A 24,049-nucleotide genomic window follows, 5' to 3' on the forward strand; every position below is an offset into this window, starting at 1 on the left:
TACAGGATCTGCTGTTGTTAATGGTCTATAATCCAAACTTCCTCTAAAGTCTCTGATCATACACATAATTTCATAATTTGGGTTTGTAGCATCAACATCCTATAGGGAGACAGAGAAAATTCATCATTTATTATCATTACAAAAATGGATATTGTTGCATTTTTTTTTTTTAAGATTTTATTTATTTATTTGACAGGCAGACATTGCAAGTAGGCAGAGACAGGTAGAGAGAGAGCAGAGAGCCTGATGTGGGGCTCGATCCAGGACCCTGAAATCATGACCTGAGCCAAAGGCAGAGGCTTAACCCACTGAGCCACCCAGGGACCCTGCTTCCCCCACCCTCTCTGCCTGCCTCTCTGCCTACTTGTGATCTCTCTCTGTCAAATAATTAAATATTTTAAAAAAATAAATAAAGCCACTCTTGAATTATTTCAAAAGTTCATGTTACACATATAACTTGATTAACCTAGAAAATGAAGAAAGAGAAAAATAGGGGTCATCATAAAAATCAATAAAGAACTCTAGAAAAACAGAAATTCTACAAAAATTCATTTAATCAGATTTTTCTTCACCACGTTGAACCCAGTGTTCCAGCAAAACAGAAACATGGATTTGTTTATGTTCATTTCCTGTTCTGTTCTCAAAAAATTTAAAAACCTAAGGCACAGTAAAACCACCTCAAATGGACAGGACTTATAGGAATCAAAAGACAATTTTTGAAATCTTTAAAATTCAAATTACTGAATGTTGGAATGTTGTCTGCATTTCACTTTTCTGCTTCAAAACTGAGAAAATTCAGATTAAGACCCATGGAACAATAGTTAACTGTCTCTCTTAGCCATGAGTAATAAAATTATTAAACATTCTAAGAAGCCATATTTTCTTCCTGCACCACGTACAGATTTGCTGTGAATATAAATTTCAAAACTGTTACTGAAACTTACTTTCAATTAACTTTATTTTAGGAAATAACACCAACTATGTCAAAAAGTGAATGTAAAGTTAAAATTAAGAGATAACAAAGAGATATGAAAGTATTACGAGGTTCCCACAGGAAACACCAGGTGGCACTGGTGCTAAGTATCAGTAGATCTATCTGTATTGTGTTTTACTTATTTCAAAATCCAACTGGCTATCTCAGATCACTTTAAGATATAACCTGATTTATTCAAGGTGAATTTTATACTGGTTTCATAATTCCATAACACAACATCTTTATGATTAAGGGCATTTGAATGTACTTCTAAATAAAGAAATAATCCTGTTTTAATAGAAAAACAAGTTCTAAGAATATAATAGATATAATACAAACACACTAGAAATTATATGTAAAGAAACATAATTTCCAATAGGTGAAGACCTATAAAGAGATAAAAGACCAGTCTTCTATATAATTTTTTCATTGTTAGTAACAGTTTTGTTACCATCTAAAGGGAACATGAGAGGCACCACAGAGACACAATTTTTAATATCTAGCATAAACTCAAACAGAAGAAATCTTCCCTTTCATTGTGATATGCTGAATTTACTAACCATGGAAAAACAACAATAAAATTTATAGTTTAACTGTCTATTTTATAATCAACTACTTTAACTAGATATTCTTCTGAATATATTTTAGAACTTTTTACAAAGTCAGTCTTACTATTCTTGAAAGGTATAATGGCTGCATTAGAATTGTAACACAAAGAACTATTATTCAAAATGGAACAAATGTTAGGACTAACACATCCACTAAAACATGAAAAGGACATGTAGCAAAAGTCTGTTACAGTATTTTCAAAGGTTCACATCATTTTTCATTATCAGCTTAGATCTCAACTAAAGGAACTATATTGAAATCTTTAACTGAATGCCTCAACTACTTTCAAATCACTTTGACACCATCTACATCTTCAGTTCATGCATAAACAAAGTGTTTCTGTTACAAACCTGGGCTCTTTTTTCTCTAAGTTCTTGCTGCTGTAGTCTCCTTTTTTCTCGTTTTTCTTGTAATTTTTCTACTTCTTTCACACAATTAGATTTTCTACGTGCTGAAAGAAAAAGATGAGCTGTTGAAGTAGACCTTCTTATTTACAGTACTGTACTTACACACAAAAATGTTAAGTATAATTTCACCACATACACCCAAAAAATGGTACACAGTGACAAAGCATGCCTTTAACAATTACGTGAACTTATGAGCTGCTTTAACAAAACCAGGAACAGGACAATATAATACAGATAGCAGTCAAGAAAAATGACTTTAACATATTGATACATATCATCTCTTGGTTTACAATCACAGATGTATAAATTAGAAAGGATCGAGAAGTATAAAATTCTTCCATAACATCTGTCAAATTGTCATCTGACCAGAATTTCAAATTCAAAGCAAGTGGAAAGTTGTTATAATTTTGTATTTATAAACCTTCTTCAAAATATACATTTCAAAACCCAATTAACAGACTAAACTAATAAGAAAAAACATTTTTCCAAAGTGGTAAAATGAAATCTGCAATCAAGCTTATAATTAGACTCTTTACCATTTGGGGACTTCTAAGGATGACCAAGAGAGAATACATGTATGCCTAGAATGACTGAATCCTTGATACATGATTTACATACAAGGGGGTCCAAATTCCTTTTTTGCAGCTTGAACTGGAGATATATCTGAAACACTACCATTCTGTTGTGCAGAGGAAGACTGTTCAGGAAGCTGACTAGGCCGTGCACGTGCAGAACCAACCACTGCAAGTGAAATAAAATTTTTAAAATTCAGAACAGAAAATCAGTAAAGGTGAACCCTAGTAAAGGAAGAGAGATATCTCAAAAGAACTGATACTTACGAGTTGTCAGTTTTCTACTTATGTGGGTATAAACAGAATATGTAATAATTAATTCTGTTCAATCAACTAACAAGCCAAGAGGTTTTCAAGGTAATGTGTGCAGCGACTTAGACTTCACCAAGGTAATTTTAAAAGATTTTATTTATTTATTTGAGAGAGAGACAGTGAGAAAGAACATGAGCGAGGAGAAGGTCAGAGGGAGAAGCAGACTCCCCATGGAGCTGGGAACCTGATGTGGGACTCGATCCCAGCAGTCGGGGATCGTGACCTGAGCCGAAGGCAGTCATCCAACCAACTGAGCCACCCAGGCGTCCCTAGACTTCACCAAGGTAATTTTAACTACAAAACTCAATCTGAGTAATTTATATAAAAAAGCAAAGCCAAGGCGCACCTGGGTGGCTCAGTGGGTTAAGCCTCTGTCTTTAGCTCAGGCTACGATCTCAGGGTCCTGGGATCAAGCCCCACATTGGCTCTCTGCTCAGTGGGGAGCCTGCTTCCCGTTGCCCAGCCCCCGCCCCCCACCTACTTGTGACCTCTCTGTCAGATAAATAAATAAAATCCTAAAAAAAAAAAAAGAAAAAAGCAAAGCCATGCCTGACTTTTAATAATCATTTTAAAAATGTAAGTGTGCAGGGGCGCCTGAGTGGCTCAGTCAGTTGAGTGGCTGGCTTTTAATTTCAGCTCAGGTCATGATCTCAGGGTCCTGGAATAGAGCCTTGAGTCCAGCTCCGTGTTCAGCAGGGAGTCTGCTCAAGGATTCTTTCTCTCTCCCCCGCCCTGCCTCTACCCACTGGAGCTCTCCCTTTCTCTAAAATGAATAAATAAATCTTTTTTTTTTTTTAAAGATTTTTTCTTTATTTATCTGACAGAGATCACAAGTAGGCAGAGAGGCAGGCAGAGAGAGAGGAGGAAGCAGGCTCCCTGCAGAGCAGAAAGCCCGATGTGGGGCTTGATCCCAGGACCCTGGGATCATGACCTGAGCCGAAGGCAGAGGCTTAACCCACTGAGCCACCCAGGTGCCCCGAATAAATAAATCTTAAAAGGCCCCCTAAAATATACATTTAAGTGTACAAAATAGAAATTTTAAATTTAAATGCACTGTCATTTTGAAAAATTTATACCATTCTCAAGTACATAAAGGAAAAAAACACTCCTTCAACCCACCCTGTAATTCCAAATCCCGCTCTTTGCTCCTCAAACATGCAAATATTTCCCAATGTATGTTATAAAAGTGAAAAGATAAATATAAAGTAAAATATAAATACCACATTTTACAAAGCAATATACAGTTTCACAAGATTCAAAGGAAGGATAGTGTTTAAGATGCAGGACTTTCTCTCCACCTCCAATCTCTCTTCTAATACCTACGCCTGTCCTGTCTCCCCACCCCCACATGCAGAGAAACATCACCACCAGAAACATCAATTCTGAATTGCTGAAGAGTAAAAAAGAAATTAACTGTGTTTCACATTTCCTTACTGAAAATACAGGGAAAACATGCAATTAACTATAAATTGTACCTGTTCAATTTTTCTTTAGCTGATTACCAAGTCATAAATCTTTTGGGAAGACTGTTAGCCAGAAGGTCAGGTAAAATGGGATTAGATTAATAACACTTGTGAACTCAGTTAACTGACTACTGCCCCATTCCTTTCTTTCTCATGATACTCTTCTCAAATCTACAAAGTTATTGGGTAAAGGAGAGTAATCAAAAATTGCATGTAACAGAGTTTCATATTCATCACTTACCTTTATAAATAATTTTTTGTATTACTTTTTTTTCAAGATTTTAATTATTTGAGAAAGAGAGAGAGAAAGAGAGAGTGCATGAGCCAAGGGAGGGCCAGGGGAGGGAGAGAGAAGCAGGTGGAGAAGCAGGCTCCCCACTGAGCAAGGAGCCCAATGTGGGGCTCAATCCCAGGACCCCAGGATCTTGACCTGGGTCAAATACAGAAACTTAACTGACCGAGCCACCCAGGCACCCCTTTATATTGACATTACTATACTAGGAAATCAAGAAGGTACCAATCTTCAAATTAGCCATATAAAGTTTAAATCAATAATAATGTCAATGGTAATATTCACTTTTGATTTACCTTGTTGGGACCATACTAGGTTAATAGACAAAATTAATAGATAAATGTTTACCTCTGTTATCTCTTGGAGGAGGGTCATTCTTAATAGAAGCCACAGTCCGTCGATTCTGTAAGAGAAAAATAAAAACGTTCATTTCACTTTCTCTCTTTACTCCTATTTATAGCTTGGGCTTCCTTTAATAAAGCAAAAATAGGTGAACATAATATAAAACTAAATAGAAAAAAATATATAAATAATCTTCTAGTAATTACTACTAATGCCATTAGTATTCAAGTTTGTTTATGTGAGTATTGCCCACCACCTCTCCAGAAAATGCAATATTCCAGAGTAACAAGGCAGGTACTGCTCATATTAAGTCATTCGAGCTTCAAAACAATCCTATCGGGTCATTACTATTATTATTCTGGTTTCATAGATGAGAAAACTGAAACAAAGAGAAGTTATTTCAGTAAAGGGCATAGTTTTAGCCACCATGCTAAGACCACATAATACATTTCAAAGGTAGGTATTACATTTCATCTCTGGATGTCAGAGTAATCAATAAAATACTGGCTTTAGACAACCTACTGTCTACTATTAAATTTAAACATCAAAATACCATGATATGTTATCATTTCTACTGAAAGACTTCATTAGACTTTCAAAGACTTCGAACTGCAAAGTCTAGGGCAGTAAATTCTTGATCCTATCCTTTATTTACCAAGACTTTATTTTATTCAACTGAAAAAAGGTATCAAATAATGGCTCTCAGCGCGAGAGAGAACATTTGTACATTGAAATCAAATGGGTACTACTAAAAGAATATAGATACAAGGGCCTCACTTTAGAGAAAATAAAACTGAACTTCTAGGAGTGGGCAAGGCATCAATATTTTAAAAAGTTCTCTAAGTGATTTTAAAGCACAGCAAAGGTTGTTTTTGTTTTTTTAAGATTTTTTATTTATTTGAGAGAGAAAGAGAATGAGAGAGGAAGAGAGCATGAGAAGGGGGAGAGTCAGAGGGAGAAGCAGACTCCCCACCAAGCAAGAAGCCCGATGCAGGACTCGATCCCAGGACTCCGGGATCCTGACCTGAGCCGAAGGCAGACGCTCAACCAACTGAGCCCCCCAGGCGCCCCACAGCAAAGGTGGTTAATGACATACAAAGAAAGATCATCTATAAAGATCCTTCGAGGCTGTGAAGCCAAATACGAAAAAACAATCCATCTACAAGTCATAACTAATGACGTCTAAGCAGTGACACTCAATGTGCTGAATTACATGAATTGAAAATCTGCCTATGTTCTCACATATAATTTAAAAAGTAGAATGTTTTGCTGATATCGTTAAGATTCTATCATACGTTATCTGGATGCTGATGTATGTCTTCCCTGTAAAATAACAAGTTTCTCTAGGGGTAAAGTCATGTCATTCATCTTTGTGTGATAAAATCCACAATGTAGAAAAATTAACAAATGCTTGAACTAAACACATAGAACTGCAGATTCAACAACTGTGACCAACTACCTGGTTTTCAAAGAGCTGCACGTAAATACACAATTTTAATAGTGAGAAATTTCAATAGGAAGAAAGAGGAATTATCTTTTAAAGTAATAAAAAGGGCAAGGCTTTTATTTTTATAAATGTTAAACTGTTAGGGTATATAGCATGGTCTTAAAGTTTATCTTCACAGATAACACAGTAGTTAAACTGTACACTCTCATTTCCCGTCTTTCTCTAATAAACATAAATAGCAGAATTACTATTTCCAAAGATTACTGGAGTGGGAAATTATTATGAATAATAAACATTCTTTATTTAAATCACATGTAGTCACTTAACAAACACTGACAAATGGTTTTGACATCCCTATCTTCTGGGGAGCTATTAGTCTTAGGAAAAATCCTAATCAGGAAAGAATTTCTAGGACTTTAGCTAATAAGTATTGTTAACTGTGAACTGGACAATCTCAATCCTTCAAAGAATGTATGCATAAACATGACATATAGATGGCAAAAAGAACTAAAGTTTTATTTTTTTAAAAAGCAAACTAGTATTTAAAATATACTCTTAACAGCCTTTTCATTTCATTTTATTATTTTTTTTAAAGATTTATTTATTTATTTGAGAGGCAGAGATCACAAGTAGGCAGAGAGGCAGCCAGAGGGGTGGGGGGAGCAGGCTCCCCGCCAAGCAGAGCTCGATCCCAGGACCCTGGGATCTCGACCCGAGCCAAAGGCAGAGGCTTTAACCCACTGAACCACCCAGGTGCCCCCAGCCTTTTCATTTTAAACCAGAAAATACATACACACACATGCACATATACCCTATACACCTCTACTGTAAATTTTCCTTACTAACCTTTACAATTTTATTTACTTTGGCTGAAGATGTTGGAGGTGGAGGTGTCTCTGGACTGGGTTCAATTTCTTCATCAGGTACAAGATCAGGGTTAAGTGAAAAGATGCTCTCAAGGTCAATCTGTTTTAAAAAATGCATGTATCTTCAGAGTACATTTTGACAATTAACCTTTTATATTACAAATTTACACAGAGAGAATGACTGTTTAATGATCTCATGAAAAGTACTGAAAACAAAATTATCTACAATTACAACCCATATATTAAGACAGCTATTAAGACTGCATTTTATGGTCTTGATAGTATGTCCCATCACTTACAATGTACAGGAAGAATCTACCTTTCTTTGAAATGTTTTAATCATGTGTAAGTTTTTCTAGAAATGATAAAAAATACATGCACTATATAAGAAAGTATACACTTTACAGTTTATTTTATATTTGGAACCTTGACTGCAGGACTAGAAATAAAATTTAGCTCAGTGATAGGCATGCCAGGATCAGTCAGTGCAGCATGAGTCTCTTTATCTTGGGGTTATGGGTTTGAGCCCCACACTGGGTGTAGAGATTACTTAAAAATGAAATCTTAAAAAATATATATATATTTAGTGATCATACCTCTTTGCCTTTTGTATCTCCATTTTCTATCCATTCAACAGTTACACTTTCATTATCTTCATTTAAAGACGTTACCATTGCTTGATGTATTCGGCCTAAGTGGGAATAAAACATACATTTTAATCCATAAATTATGGTATTCCTAAATAATGCCAAATACAATTTCATAACTTATAAACTTTTGAAAAACTATGATACTAATTTTCTTACAAGGGATTTCCAGACTCACAATCAGGGAATGACCTTTGTCCATGCAATCATTAATCAATGTGCTGTCGAGACTGGAACTCAAGAAACTGAATAAACTGTAAGTGTATTTTCAACAAACATGAAAAATGGTTACACATGGCAGAGAATGGCTAAAATTTTATGCCATTATATAGTTCTAATCATTACAAAGTTCCCTTACTATGAGATGAACTGACTGTAGAACAAAAATTCAAAAACCAAATTTTTACACTAAAACAATTCTTATGTAAAAACCACTATCATGGCGCCCGGGTGGCTCTCTCTCTGCCTGCCTCTCTACCTACTTGTGATCTCTCTCTCTGACAAATAAATAAATAAATAATCTTTAAAAATCACTATCATATATTATGAAATTCACATTATTTTTATTAGATTGAGAAAAGTATTCTAAGTCCAAAAGGCTAGGAAATGTAATCTAACATCTATACCTTACTTTCTCGGGTAGCTCTAATACTTCCTATCTGTAGAGAAAGGATGTTATACCTAATGTATTAACTTGTTTTCCCTCTTAAAACAGACTGTGGATGTTGTTATTAAGAATAGAACTCAGTAATTATTTTTACTTATTACAGAATATTCCATTATGTTTATTACAATTTACTTCATACCTACTGATGGTCACTTAGGCTATGTGCAATTTTTTGCTATTATAAACACTGAAATGAATACTATTGTACATGTGTCATTATACATTTGTCAGATTATGTCTTTGGAACAAATTCCTAGAAGCAGTTTGATAAGTTTTGAAGCGTTTGTGTACTTTTTACTAACTTGTTTTCATCTTACCCACCTACTCATTAATTAAAGAAGGATAAAAACTATTTGTTATAGATCTGCATCTTCATATTATTTAATAAAATGCTGAACATATGGAATTTTCACATGCATTTGCTGAATGAAATCCTTGGGACATCAATACTTTATCTTTAGTTTATACCTCTTTGACTACCTTAAAAAAAACAAACGAACAAACAAACCACAAATCGAGATGTATAGTATATAAAACAAACAATGTTACTATAATAATAAGGCGCTTATTGAGATAAATGGACATTAGAGAGCTGGGTGTTGGGGGTAGAAAAGAAATAACCTAGGAAATACGTGGGAAGATTCAAGGGAGAGGCTTATAAAAAGGGGAAATTGGGTAATACATTCACTGCAATTTAATATGGACAAAAATTAGGTAAACAGCCAGAAGAAGTGGTATGTGTCAGTCAGATCCACCAGGAAGCAGACATTGAGACAGGTGGATAAGAGTTTTACTGTGAAAGATAAAGGGGGGTACAACAGGACTAGACATGGAAAACTTTCAGACTCGGGCTGTGATACAGATCTGAAACCTGTGAAGAAAAGGGTACATAAAATAGGACTGAGCAGAGAAAGCCTCAGACCCTGACACAGATCTGACAAAGTGTTAGCCAACCCAGCAGGGAGATCCAAAGCAAAGACTGCCCATTAAAACAGTCCCACACTGGGACAAAATGGAAATACCCTAGTAGCCACACTATGCCCAGTCACTGGCTGGAGGTTTCCCAGGAAACACAAGTCCTCAGCACAAAATCTAAGGAGTCTAAAACTATTAATACCTAGAGGCTATAAACTATAATGCACTCCCTGGAGCTGAAGGAGTGGTAAGTTCCTTAAAGGGAGATCCAAGCAGGTATCTACATAGATGGCTGCAAAAGGATATGAAAAAAAAAAGAGAGAGAGAGAGAGAGGGACTGACTCAGTTTAACTGTAGAAGAAGTAAAGAGTGGACCCCAGAAAGCCATGAGTTGCCCTGAAAAATGATGGCCATTACAATCTAGGAGGAGCAACCACTGCTACAACAAACCCCACATTTATCACTATCTCCACAACATGAGTGGTGAGGCTAAGAACATCAGCTACTGTCTCCCAAACCTATCATCCCTGACAGCCTCAAAATAGCAATACCCACTAGCAGGAACAAGATGACTGCAGGAAAGGTTTTGGGGAAAATAGAGTATTCTAATTTAAGACACTGATAGGATTTTATCAACAGCAAATGACTCCAAAGAAGATGTACTTAAACACTAGACTACCATAAAGAATAACTTTTGACAAGAAATGGAAAGGCTGTAGCTGAAGTTGCTGAAGAGGAGAGATAAGGGATCTCCATGCCCAACAGAACTGCCACAATAATGAGAATGAGGGAAAGCATATAATGCTGCAAAAGCAAGACCAACACCACATTCCTACTGGTAAGCATCAACTATAATATTCCAACTTCCCTTGGGGAGTGGATTACAAGACCTATCTCACAGGAACCTTAATCTCCAAAGATAGCCTAGAGACATGAGTAAAAAAGAGGATAAAGAAAATCAAGATTTTCTTTTCAAAACCCATTCTCAGCAAACCTCAACAGTGGTACCTCCAGAAGTTCAATTACCAGTAGAAGACACCCAGAAAACCTTAAGCCACATGTTAGCAAAGTTAAAAGCAGCTGTTCCATTAAGGTTCCTCAAAAAGATGAAAACAGAGCTACCCTATGATCTAGCAATCACACTACTGGGTATTTACCCTAAAGATACAAATGCAGTGATCCAAAGGGGCAGGTGTACCCGGTGTTTATAGCAGTGTACCTCAATGTTTATAGCAGTGTACACAATTAGCCAAACTATGGAAAGAACCTAGATGTCCATCAACAAATAAATGGATAAAGAAGATATGGTATATATACACAATGGAATACTCTACAGCCATCAAAACCCCCGAAATCTTGCCATTTGCAACTACCTGGATGGAACTAGAGGGTATTATGCTAAGTGAAATAAGTCAATCAGAGAAAGACAATTATCATATGATCTCTCTGATATGAAGAATTTGAGAGGCAGGGCAGGGGGTTGTAGGGAGGGAAAAAAATGAAATAAGATGGGACAGGGCAGGGAGACAAACCATAAGAGACTCTTAATCCCAGGAAACATCCTGAGAATGGACACTGGGGAGGGTACGTGCTATGGTGAGTGCTGTGAATTGTGTAAGACTGATGAATCACAGACCTGTACCCCTGAAGCAAATAATACATTATATGTTAATTAAAAAAAAAAATGTCTAGAGGTAGAAAGGTAGACCTGAGAAAATGTTGGCTTATCTCTACCATGATCCAGTTTACTCAGCCAACAAGAAGGGAAAAATATGAAATTTCAGTAAAAAGAAATGAATAAAGACCAGAGCTCAATGAATGAATCAAGTTTTAAATGTTTGCTTTTTTCTGCCAGGGGATGAGATAACCAGAAATACCTACAGTATGAGGTTTTGATTATTTTTATCAAAATCTGTCTCTAGAAATTAAGTTTCAAGTCTAACTTTACCCAATATGCCTTTAAAGTTTTTTTTAACTTGTTTTTTATATAGTTCAAGTGAGATACTCAAATTTCTCATTTTTAATTATAATAAAAAATAATTTTTCCCAAAGCATCCCATTTCTCTGGTTTGAGAAAATTCTGTATTCCAACGTCATTAATTCATTGCCCTTTGACTCTGATTCTCCCTTTACTTTATTGTAAATTACATCATATACATTTCTACATTTTAAAAAGGGGGGGGTGCCTGGGTGGCTCAGTGGGTTGAGCCTCTGCTTTCGGCTCATGTCATGATCTCAGGGTCCTGGGATCGGCCCTGCATCAGGCTCTCTGCTCAGGGAGCCTGCTTTAGCCTGCTTTCCCCCTCTCTCCACCTGCTTCTCTGCCTGCTTGTGATCTCACTCTCTCTGTCAAATAAATAAATAAATAAATAAATAAATAAATAAATAAATAAATAAATAAATAAATAAATAAATAAATAAATAAATAAGACAGAGGGAGAGCATACACCTGTGTATCCACCACCAGCCTAGTTAAGAAACAACACCTCTGAGAGGCACCTGGCTGGTTCAGATGGTAGAGCATGCGACTCCTGATTTTGGGATTGTGGGTTCAAGCCCCATGTTGGGTGTAGAGATCACTTAAAAATAAAGTTTTTTAAAAAGAAAGAAACATACAATACCTTGGAAACTCCATGTGCCACCCTCCCTAAGTGAATCTCCCTCTCTTTTTTCAATTTTTAAGATTTTTTTTACCGTATTTCCCGTCCCTCTCTTTTTCCCCACCACCACTAGTAACCAGTATTCTATATATTTGAGATAATCATACTGTAGCTTTTCTTTATAGTTTTGCCACCTACAAATGTAAAACTCTTAATATATCTGAACAGCCTGGCTATTTTTAAACTGTATAAATGGACTGACACTACTTTAATATACTCATTTCTGTTGTGCAAAACTACTTTCCCCAAGATTCATTCAAGTTGTTGTAAATAAGTGCAATTCGCTTGTTTTCACTACATAGGAATATGCCAAAACTTAAACTACTCTGTTGATGGACATGTGTTTTCACGTTTTTACTATTAGAAACAATGGTGCTGGGGCACCTACATGGCTCAGTTGGTTAAGTGTCTCCCTTTGGCTCAAGGTCATGATCCCAGGGTCCCAAGATCAAGCTCCACATCAGGCTCCCTGCTCAGCAGAGAGCCTGCTTCTCCCTCTCCTGCTGCTTACTTATGCCCACCCCTCTCAGTCAAATAAATAAATATCTTAAAAAAGCAAGACAAAAAATGGTGCTATAGGCATCCTTATACATGCATACTGATAAAAATATGCAAGAATTTCTCCAGGATGTGTAAGGAATATAGAGTACATAGGTCTGTAACTTTTCTGTTAGTGCCATGTTTTCCAGAGTGGACAGACCTATAGTGATTTGTATCCTACTAACAATTACTTCACATCCACATGATACTTAGTATTTGTCAGATTTAATGTATCATACTGTGGTTCTAATTTCTCTGAATTAATAAGGCTGTGCCTATTTCTGTGTCTGCTGGCCATGTGGGGCCTTTTGACTGTTTTCTTCTTCCACTTCTCTGAAGAAATTCTCCATATATTCTTGGTACTAATCTCCTGTTACATGTGTCGCAAATATTTTTTCTAAATTTGGGGCCTATCTTTCCACTTTATGATGTCTTTTGATGAATTTCAACTTATTAACTTTAATGTAATCAAATATCTATGTCTCCATTACAGCTTTTTATGCCCTCAAGTTCTTCCTGACAGTCAGGTCATTACAACAGGTTCTGACATTTTCTTCTAAAGTTTTACAAAGTCCTAGGGTGCCTGAGTGGCTCAGTAGGCTTAGTCTCCAACTCTTGATTTCCCCTCAGGTCATGATCTCAGGGTGGTGAGAGGGAGCTCTAAGAACTCTGTACTCAGCAGGGAGTTTACAGGAGATTCTCTAGTTCTCCCTCTCCCTCTCCTCCCCCCTGCTTACACATGTAAGCTCATTCTCTCTCTCTCAAATAAGTAAATATTTTTAAAAACTAGACTTTACAAAGTCTTTCATATTCAAGACTGCAACCCATTGTCATTTTGGTTTTTGCGCATGGTAACACAATTCCCACTCCCCCGCCTCCCACCATGAAAAACAAATTAATCCAGTGCAATTTCCTGAAAGGTCCTTCCTTCTCTCCTAACTGCACTATGACCTGTCAAATTTCAAGGACACATGAATCAGCCTATTTTTTTTTTTATCCTTGAGCCAAAATTACACTGTCTTATATTATACCTTTGCAGTAAGTCTTCCTCGCTGGTAAAAGAAGCTTTCCTGCCTATTTGTTCTTTAAGAGGTTCTTTAATCTTCTTAGCCATTCGCATGTCTGTATAAATTATAGAACCCTCTTGTCAAGTTCCAAAAATCAAATAAATAATTTTTTTTAAAACCCTGTTAGGATTCTAGTTGGAACAGCATTAAATATTTTGTTCTAGATTTTTTACATCACTGACCAAGAGTAATATTTGCCAGCAGTTTTCCTTTCTCATATCAACCTTATTCTGGAATAGTGTAAAGTTATAATTATTTAAACCTTGAGCATCTGGCATGCACTGGTTAAAATCATCTTGGCTTAGAGTTTTATTTGTGAAAAGATTCAATTCTCTTAACAATTATTATTATTATAGTTTTCTATTCATGACTGTTTTGATAATTCTGTTTTTTTCTTGGAGATTTATTTAAGTTTTCACATTTTGGGCATAAAGTTGTTCATAATTATGCTGTGTGCCTGTAGCATTTGTAACCATGATCACTTTCTCATTTTTAATTTTTCAACCTTTTTTTCGCAAACCTATCAGATTTGTCAATTTTGTCTTTTCCAAGAACAACACTTGCCTTTGTTGAGCCCTTTGTTATTAAATACTTATTACTGCTGTTATCATTATTCTTTCCTTTTACTTTGGGCATATTTTGCTGGGACTTTTTTTTCTCAAATTCCTCAGACAGATGCTTAGCTTACTCATCTTTATTCCTTATCTTCCTGATAAGCAGTTAAGCTACACTTTTCTAAGAATTGCTTTAGCAGCATCTCACACATTTTTATATTCAGTATTTTTGTTATTGTTGAGTTGGAACTATTTCCTAATTTTACGAATCTCTGACTCATGACTCACCTGAGTTTTTGAAATTCCAAACACATGGAAGTTTTCTAGGTATCCTGTTGTGATTTCTAAAGATGAAGCACCTGACTAGTGAGAATACCTAAAGTTACAAATAACTGGTATGACTTCCCCACTGTACAGTGGCTTAGTTCAGCCCTGTATATATCTACCTCAATCATATTGGACTGCCTCCCTTGGAGGAAAATTTTTTATAAACCTAGCTCCAAGAAGCTCCTCTTTAAAGCCACATCAGTCTTTATCTTCGAACAGTGAACTTGACTAATGATGTATGTGTACTTTTTTTAGTGTCCTCATCTTCCTACAGGAATTAAACTTTTGCTATCATTGCCTGAAAAGCTCCACCATCCCTTAGTATTTCTGATCTGTTTCTGCTCCACCATGGTACCTTGTTCTTGAGCTCAGCTACGTCTTGTTTTTTTCTTATGTACCTGGGGCAGAAAGATGGCAATACATAAACTTCATTGTACTATTTTTGATGAGACGACCCAATCCATCTTTAATTCTATACATTGCATTCATAAAAAATGGGAATCAGATTTGAAAACTGTTCACACAATCGTATAAAATTGTTATTATTTAAATTATGACCATCACAGGGGCGTCTGGGTGGCTCAGTGGGTTAAGCCTCTGCCTTCGGCTTGGGTCATGATCTCAGGGTCCTGGGATAGGGCCCCACATCGGGCTCTCTGCTTGGCAGGAAGCCTGCTTCCCCCTCTCTCTGCCTACCCGTGATATCTCTTTCTCTGTCAAATAAATAAATAAAATCTTTTAAAAAAATTTATGACTATTAATCTTAAAACTCAAGAGATTTAGAAGTTTTCAGCTTTATTTCAACTACTTGTAAAGATAAGTTACAGTGTAGACAATGTAATAATCTATGAAAGGGAAGTAAAAAAATTACTTGGAAAGTTTTGGAAGTACAGGCAAATTCTGCAATCTCCCCTCTCCATTTTCCCTGTAGAACATCTTTTTTTTTTTTTTTTTTTTTTAAGATTTTATTCTTGTGGCGCCTGGGTGGCTCAGTCGCAAAGCATTTGCCTTCAGCTCAGGTCATGATCCTGGGGTCCTGGGATGGAGTCCCATGTCAGGTTCCCTGCTCAGCAGAAAGCCTGCTTCTCCCTTTCCTACTCCCTCGCTTGTGTTCCCTTTCTTGCTGTGTGTCTCTCTCTTTGTCAAATAAAGTCTTTTTTTTTTAAGATTTTATAATAAAATCTTTTTTTTAAGATTTTATAGTAAAATCTTTTTTTAAAAAGATTAAAAAAAAGAAATACTGAGTATCAAAATGCTGTAAGACGTAGGCACAGGATGATGCTTGCATCATTCTCACTGTGAGCCATTTCCTACACTGTGTGTTCATCCTGAAGGTGTTTCCAGTCTCTCATATTTACTTTGTCCTTCTTTTGCCCAGTGTTGAATGACTCCCAAGATATTTAAGAAAATGTTGAAAAAAACCCACTGAGGATGGGCAAAATGCAATTATAGTGAAAGCAAAGATTTTACTGCATATAAAATTGACTTGTTACCCTTATTTCTTATTTGTTAAACATGATAGCTTACTTACATGTAGGTAATTTCATAGTGTCAGTTACATTTATGAAATAGGTTTTAAGGAATTTGGTCAAAGATGAACGCAGTGGTTTTTCCCATTTAAAAGAAAGGCAAATGGGCTACCACCCAGTATTTTCACATACAACATCTGATTTAAGAACAAATTACTGACCTTAAATGAAAGAGACTGTCTATGTTTAAAAACAGGATCCTCATAGGTTTCTGCTGAGAACTAACAGACTTTTAAATATAATGAAAACATGATAAATACAAATGAAATTAAATCATATGATAACAACAACAAAAAAAAGCACACGGTCTATATTCAACCATTTTAAAAATTTTCATTTATTTATTTGAGAGACAGAGGGAATAGAGTTGGGGGGTACAGAAGGGACAGAGGGAGAGGGAGAAGCAGACTTCCCGCTGAGTGGGGAGCCTGATGTGGGGTTCGATCCTAGGATCGATCCTGGGATATGACCTGAGAGCCAAAAGCAGGCACTTAACTGACTGACCCACAGAGGTACCTCTATATTTGAGCATTTTTAACAAAAAACGTAGAATTTCATATGGTTCAACACAAGAGAAACATACATTTCACCCTGAATTTAGATGTCAGGATAATTTACAAAACTACGAACTACTAGGTCAACGAATATAAATATATGAAATATTTTGAAAACATAACCTTAACTTCAAAGCCATTTTATGTTTAGTTCATTTTAAGAAATATCTTTGCATCATTTAAGTCTCAACTTTTTGTCCAGGGAAATCAAAGAAAAACACAGTTCAGATCTCAACTTTTTAATATATTAGTAAATATTAAGACAAACTATGTTTTTTTAAATGATGGAATAGAAAACAAACACCTGAATTTAAGTAACCTTTTGCCCCAATAACAAAAATAATATAATCTACAAATTTCAGGCCTTTCTAATGTTTAAAATTAAGGTGGTTACTTAAGATTGCTATAAAATCTCATATTTATTGAGCTGTCAAAAACAAGTCTTACGTGTTGACAATTGGCTTTTGGTCTCTGAAAACAGGATCCTATTATATGTTTCTTAGTTCACAGCTGAATTCACAGCAGCTGTGAGGCTTAGAAACGCCAGCAATCAATTAGGCTGGCATAAACCTTGTCTAGCATATAAAGTATAATTTGGTTGCAAATGCAGAAGACAACAGCCAAAATAAAACAGCAAAGAATACTAATAAAATATCATTACAAGCATCTAAAAGACTTAATTTTAAAATTAAGCAAAGAATACTAATAAAATATCATAAAATATTAATAAATACATAAAATACTAATAAAATATCATTACAAGCAAAGAATACTAATAAAATATCATTACAAGCATCTAAAAGACTTAATTTTAAAATGCTAACAAATATATGTATTTTATTTAAAAGATACAGTGGTAGAACATTAGGAAAAACATGAAAATGCAATAATCAATTATTTTCAGACCCACTCCGTTTTTAAAAAGGCTGCAGCTGTTTCTAGCATACCTAGGACTGCAAACTCCATGTTTTCCCTAATTACCCTAATCATAGAGTTGAGGTATACATTAGCATACATGTGGTAAGTCTTCCCCCAAAAGTAAACATTTTTTTTATCAGTTCCTTTTGAGCTGTTTCTATGAAATCTTCTTTCCAAACTTCTAAATAGTAAGACCTTAATTACACTTTCAAAACTGAAACACGTAAAAAAAAAAACAACTGAAATGATCAGTGAAAATAAAACCTCAATTATAAAATTGTTTATTATGGCAATTTTCAAACCCTTTGAAGTTGTTAAAATATGCTTTTGTTTAAAGTTTTAAATTTAGAGGTGCCGGGGTGGCTCAGTCAGTTAAGCATCTGCCTTCAACTGAGTCATGATCCCGAAGTCCTGGAATCAAGCTCCACATTAGGCGCCCCACTTAGCGAGGAGTTTGCTTCTCCCTCTCCCACTGTGCTCTCTTCCTCTCCAATAAATAAATTAATTAAAATAAAATAAGAAAGTTTCATAAAATTTTAAAATGACAAAAATGCTTTTATAAATATCATTAACTAAAAATATTATTTAAAAATATTTTACACAAACTCTGAAAACCCTAGTAGTCACTAATCATTCATGTGTAAATAGCCATGTAATGGAAACTAACACAAAAATCTAGCTTAAATACATGGTACTCTGGTGTATTTCTTAATAAAACCTCTAGTAAATTTCTCAATTTTCAATCAGAATACCACTGCATAATTTGATAGGCTTTCTCATCTTGACTTAAAAAAAAAAAAAAAGGTAATCAGGGGGCACCAGGCTGGCTCAGTCAGTCGAAAATGTGTCCCTTGATCTTGGGGTCATGAGTTTAAGACCCAACTTGGGGCTTACTTTAAAAAAAAAAAAGTAATAAACTCTAGTTCTCTCCTTTTATACCTTTGCAGGCAGAGACAAAGAGGACAAGCTATCATAAATATCCATTCTCAAAATAAAGAAATACTACTCTGAATAATGAAATCACACATTCAGAACAAGTACTTAGCATAGTTTTCCAGAGGGTGAGTAAAATACACATGCATAGTCTAAATAGGTGGTTAACAGATATCTGAGAGGAGCACTTCCAACTCAGTTCCTACCAGAAGAGAATCCTGATAAATCATCTTAAAACACACTGACCTCAAAACTTTGGTGATTTAAATCATGTGACTGATTAAAATAACAGAGCTCTCATTTTTCTGAAATAAATCTGGTATACTGATTCCAGTAAAATAAATCAATTATACATTTAGTTACAGAAACCAAGTGCCAGTGTAGAATGCAAATTCAAAATTTTGAGTGCATCTTTCCAAGTGGAGTCAAAGCAAAACTTGTTATATTAACGTTCATTGTCTTGGAGAGATTTGTTTTCCAGTTGTTCTTTAAAACAGGTACAATTCCTTTTTGTCAACCTACTAAAATTTAGACTATAAAAGAATTCTAAGTCAAAAACATGAAAAAAAAAAACCCACCACTTTACCAAGTTTATAGTACAATTTTCTGGTATTTTAACAGTGAAACTGGAAAAAGTTGGAAAAATAGAGATCGCCAAAATGCAGCTTTAAAAGAGACGAGGGAGAGGGGTGTGTGGGTGGGTCAATGGGTTAAGCCTCTTCCTTGGGCTCAGGTCATGATCTCAGGATCCTGGGATCCAGGCCTGCATTGGGCTGTCTGCTCAGCCAGGAGTCCGCTTCCCCGTCTCTGCCTGCCTCTCTGCCTACTTGTGATCTCTAGCTCTCTGTCAAATATATAAAATCTTAAAAAAAAAAAAAAAAAAAAAAAAAGAGTAGGGGGTTCTGGATCAGCTGCTTAAGCCTCAACTCTTCATTTCAGATCAATGATCTCAAGGTCTTTAGATGAAGCTGTGATGGGTGGGTCCACACTCAGTGAAGTATCTGTCCTTCCATGCCCCACCCCCATACTTGTACTCAATCTCTCAAATAAATTAATCTTCAATAAAACAAAATAAAATAGTGTAAATAAAGGACACACTAAAAGCATTATTTAGAAATTTAAAAACTGTTACTATTCAGTAATATTTATACATCCTTTCTTATTTTGCCAACTATCTCAAAGCAGTTTGTAATTTATTATTTATATTCTCTCCAACAGTAAATGTCATTCTGTTCCTACATGCCCCTAACCAGTAAATGAGGACAGAAAAGAATGTGGTCATTTGTCAGAGATGATTACAGCAGATTCAGCAGAAGTCAAATTCCCAAATTCTGATACCCAGGTTTTGTTAACTCATCTAAGCAGTGATGAAAAGAATCCTTAATGAGGACTACGTAAGCGTCACACCTTCTTCAACAGCTTTGAGGGAACAAGGAGCCATTAGAGAAGGACACAAATAATGCCTCAGCTGACACTGGTAACAGTGCTGTTGCTGTTTAGTACATCCCTAGGGAAATGTGACTTTGCCAAACATAGAGACCTTTTTGTTTTGGTTTATCACATTTTAAGATGTTAACTATTATAACTAAGTTAAAAAGCTCTAGCATTTTTCTTCTTAGACTTTAAAAGCACAAAGCTGGAATTTTAATACTAAAAGAAAAAACTGGAAATGATACAGTTAGGAATTTTCATGAAGAAAATACAACTTAAAATATGGGACACATTTCATATTGTACACAAATCACAAATTTTCACATTCTCATCTCATCTATCCATTGTTTTGAAGAGGAATATGAAAATCAAATACTGTTCAGTTTCTCTAGGGCGACAGGAAAATGTTGGATCTTGTTGGGGGGTTTGTGACGAATGAACCACACTATATGCTAACAATCTGGGCAGATTTGTCATTTAGAAGAACCCATTGTGCAGCCTTTTAGGGAAGTTCATTCTGAATTCACATAGGCAAAAGAAAAATGTCATAAAGGGGTCATAATGCCATTAAAAAGTATTAAGTCACTGTAGTCTCCTGATATCATTTTGCATATTTGGGGTTAGGAGAAAAGAAGATTAAAAACTGTCCAAATACACCAGTAAAAGGAACATAAAAACAGAACTTCTTAAAAAAAAAAAAATCCCCATGCCATAAAACAGGATTAAAAAAACTTCATGAAGTTTATTAACTAAATAAATCTCAACACATTTTAACTACAAAGGCATTCTTCATATCTACATTCCCTTGGGTGATAGAATACCCAAAATGTCTTTCCACATTTGTTTAGATCCACCATCTAGAATACCACAGCTTTACAAGCGGTGGAGATAAAACACATTGCTGATAGACCCAAGATTTGAAAAATTGCCTTACACAGATGTTCAGCTGGATACATTAAGTAATGTTATCTAATTGCTCCCTAGCTCAAATTATTTAGTCAAAAGGGAATTCTATACCAATACAGCTGTGCTATTTTGTGAACTTGTCATAGTGACATGTAGATATCATCTTCTCTTATGCTTAAAACACATCCTAACAAGAGACAGGGATCTTTTGGAATGTTTTCAACAACAGTAATCCAGGTAATGTAAATGTGTACATGTTTATTGACAAAATTTAAACATAACTCACAAAACTGCCAAAAACACTGTAAGATGTTCAGCTATCTCAACTGGTTTTCAGCTACCCTCCTAACTTTCATTAGGAAATTTAAGGCCTGACCTCCAATGACTGAATGCAATACTGTTTCATTGCAGATACACTAAGGAGGACACCAACCAAATGTTAACATCAAAATCTTTCAAAAAAAAAACCTCTCACTGATAAAGCAAGCTGGATATTCTACTGAGATGAATCTTAACATATTAACACTGAGAAGAGAAACTTGGTACTGCCCACAAAAATAGTAACATAGGTCAACACTAATAAGAAAAACTCCCTAGTATTCAAAATCCAGCCTGTCAACTCTCCCTGTCTGTCTTCCAGGATAATGAGACAGAAAATTTTCCATGGAAGCCTTAAAGAGTGTTATAAACACATCGTAAGTGATTTTCAAAAACCCATATTCTAAAAAAGCACTTTTTCACCAGAAAATGAAGAAAATGGAAATTGTCTACAAAGGCAAATAATGATACATTTAAACACTTATTCAAAATAAAACTGCTACATAGATGAAATCTTCACTGAAAATGCTGAGTCTTTAGTCATACTAGTATAGTGTCAAACCCCCATCACTGAAAATCAATTGAATGTAACTTTAAAGAAGTCACATTCTTAATTATTATATAAAAAAATGCATTCCTTCATGCATTATTCTATTGCTTGAATAGCACTTCAAATTCAAAACATTACCCCTAACTCCTTTGTGATGGACAAAACTGTGTCCCCTCACACACTCATATGTTAAAGCCCTAATCCCCAACAAGATAGTGTTTGAAGATGAGACCTTTGAGAGGTAATGAGAGTTAGTTGAGGTCTTGTGGGTGGAACCCTCATGATGAGATTAGAGGCTGTCTTAGAAGAGGAAGGAGAAGCTCTCTCTGCCAAGTGAGGACAAAATGAGGAGGCCATCTCTAAGACAAGAAGTAGGCTCTTATCAAGAACCCAATCAGCCAGCACCTTTATCCTGATTGGACTTTCCAGCCCAGAACTGGGAGAAATGTCTGGTGTTCAAACCATTCACTCTATGCATTTTCTTATACCAGCCAGAATAGACTAAAACATTTTCTTTCAAATGATGACCATGACCAAGAAAAAAGGACTATCCAACAAGATTTAACTGTAAATATTTATGTCCCTAACTTGGCAACAGCCAAATATATAAATCAATTAATAACAAAATTAAAGAAACTAATTGATAACAATACGATAATAGTAGAAGACTTCCACATCCCACTCACAGCAATGGACAGATCATCTAAGCAGAAGACCAACAAGGAAACGAGGGCTTTGAAAGGCACAATGGACCACTGCACTTAACAGATTCATGGAAGCAAATGAAAATGAAAACACAACAGTTCAAAACCTCTGGGACGCAGCAAAGGAGGTCCTAAGAGGGAAGTATAAGGAATTCAAGCCTCGTCAAGAAGCAAGGAAAGTCTCAAATATACAACCTAAACTTACACTTAAAGGAGCAGGAAAAGAAAGCAAATAAAGCCTAAGACCAGCAGGAGAACAGTAAAGATTAGAGCAGAAATCCATGAAATAGGAACAAAAAAGAACAGTAGAACAGATCAATGAAAATAGGAACTGATTCTTTTGAAAAAATTAACAGGATTGAAAAACCCCTAGCCCGACTTATCAAGAAGAAAAGAGAGGATGACCTGGGTGGTTCAGTTGGTTAAGCATCTGCCTTTGACTCAGGTGATGATCTCAGGGTCCTGGGTTTGAGCCCCACATTGGGCTCTCTGCTCCCTAGGGAGCCTGCTTCTCCCTCTCCTGCCTGCAGCTCCCCTTGTTTGTGCTGTCAAATAAATAAAAACTTTAAAAAAAGAAAGAAAGAAAGGACCCAAATAGATAAAACTATGAATGAAAGAGGAGAGACCACAATTAACAGTGAAGAAATAACAAAAATTATAAGAGATTATCATGAGCAATTATATGCCAACAAATTAGGCAATCTGGAAGAAATGGATGCATTCCTAGAAACCTATAAACTAGGCCACCTGCATGGCTCAGTTGAGTAAGTGTCTGCTTTCAGCTCAGGTCACAATCCCAGGGTCCTGGTATTGAGTCCTGCATCAGACTTTCTGCTTAGGGGGGAGTCTGCTTCTCCCTCTACTACTTCCCCCTGTTCATGATCTCTCACACTCTCTCTCTAATAAATAAATAATATATTTAAAAAGAAAGAAAAAAAGAAAGAAACATACAAACTACCAAAACTAAAACAGGAAGAAATAGAAAACCTGAACAGATCAGACCCATAACCAGCAAAGAAATTAAATCAGTAATTAAAAATCTCCCAACAAACGAGAGTTCAGGGCCAGAAGGCTTCCCAGGGGAATTCTATCAAACATTAAAAGATAAATTAATACCTATTCTTCTGAAACTGTTCTAAAAAAATAGAAAGGGAAGGAAAACTTCCAAACTCACTCTATGAGGCAAGCATTACCTTGATCCCCAAAACAGACAAAGACACCACTAAAAAGGAGAGTTACGGACCAATATGACTAATCAACATGGACGCAAAATTTTCACCAAGATACTAGCTAATAGGATCCAACAGTACATTAAAAGGATTATTCACCACGACCAAGTAGGATTAATTCCTGGGTTGCAGGGGTGGTTCAACATTCACAAATCAATCAACATGATATACCACATTAATAAAAGAAAGAGTAAGAACCATATAATCCTCTCAATAGATGGAGAAAAACTATCTGGAAAAACAGCATCCTTTCTTTTTTTTTTAAAGATTTTATTTATTTATTTGACAGAGAGAGATCACAAGTAGACAGAGAGGCA

The 24,049-nt window shown here is 35.6% G+C and overlaps 1 protein-coding gene across 4 annotated transcripts in view; it reads right to left on the reverse strand.

Annotated features, from left to right (window-relative positions):
* KIF2A (kinesin family member 2A) overlaps positions 1-24,049 on the reverse strand; it is a 78,377-nt gene that overhangs the window by 24,671 nt on the left and 29,657 nt on the right. For 2 of the 4 annotated variants that reach the window (XM_082725891.1, XM_082725889.1), the window contains exons 2-7: positions 7,880-7,974; positions 7,264-7,383; positions 4,977-5,031; positions 2,665-2,730; positions 1,933-2,033; positions 4-99 (exon numbers count right to left, since the gene is read on the reverse strand). In XM_082725891.1, the coding sequence (XP_082582017.1) occupies positions 4-99; positions 1,933-2,033; positions 2,665-2,730; positions 4,977-5,031; positions 7,264-7,383; positions 7,880-7,974 (533 nt within the window). Of the gene's footprint in view, positions 1-3; positions 100-1,932; positions 2,034-2,607; positions 2,731-4,976; positions 5,032-7,263; positions 7,384-7,879; positions 7,975-24,049 lie in introns of all 4 variants that reach the window. The other 2 variants (XM_082725890.1, XM_082725888.1) reach the window with 1 other exon arrangement.

The sequence above is a fragment of the Mustela nivalis genome (assembly GCF_964662115.1).
Source record: "Mustela nivalis genome assembly, chromosome: 3".
In the NCBI taxonomy this organism is placed as follows: domain Eukaryota; kingdom Metazoa; phylum Chordata; class Mammalia; order Carnivora; family Mustelidae; genus Mustela; species Mustela nivalis.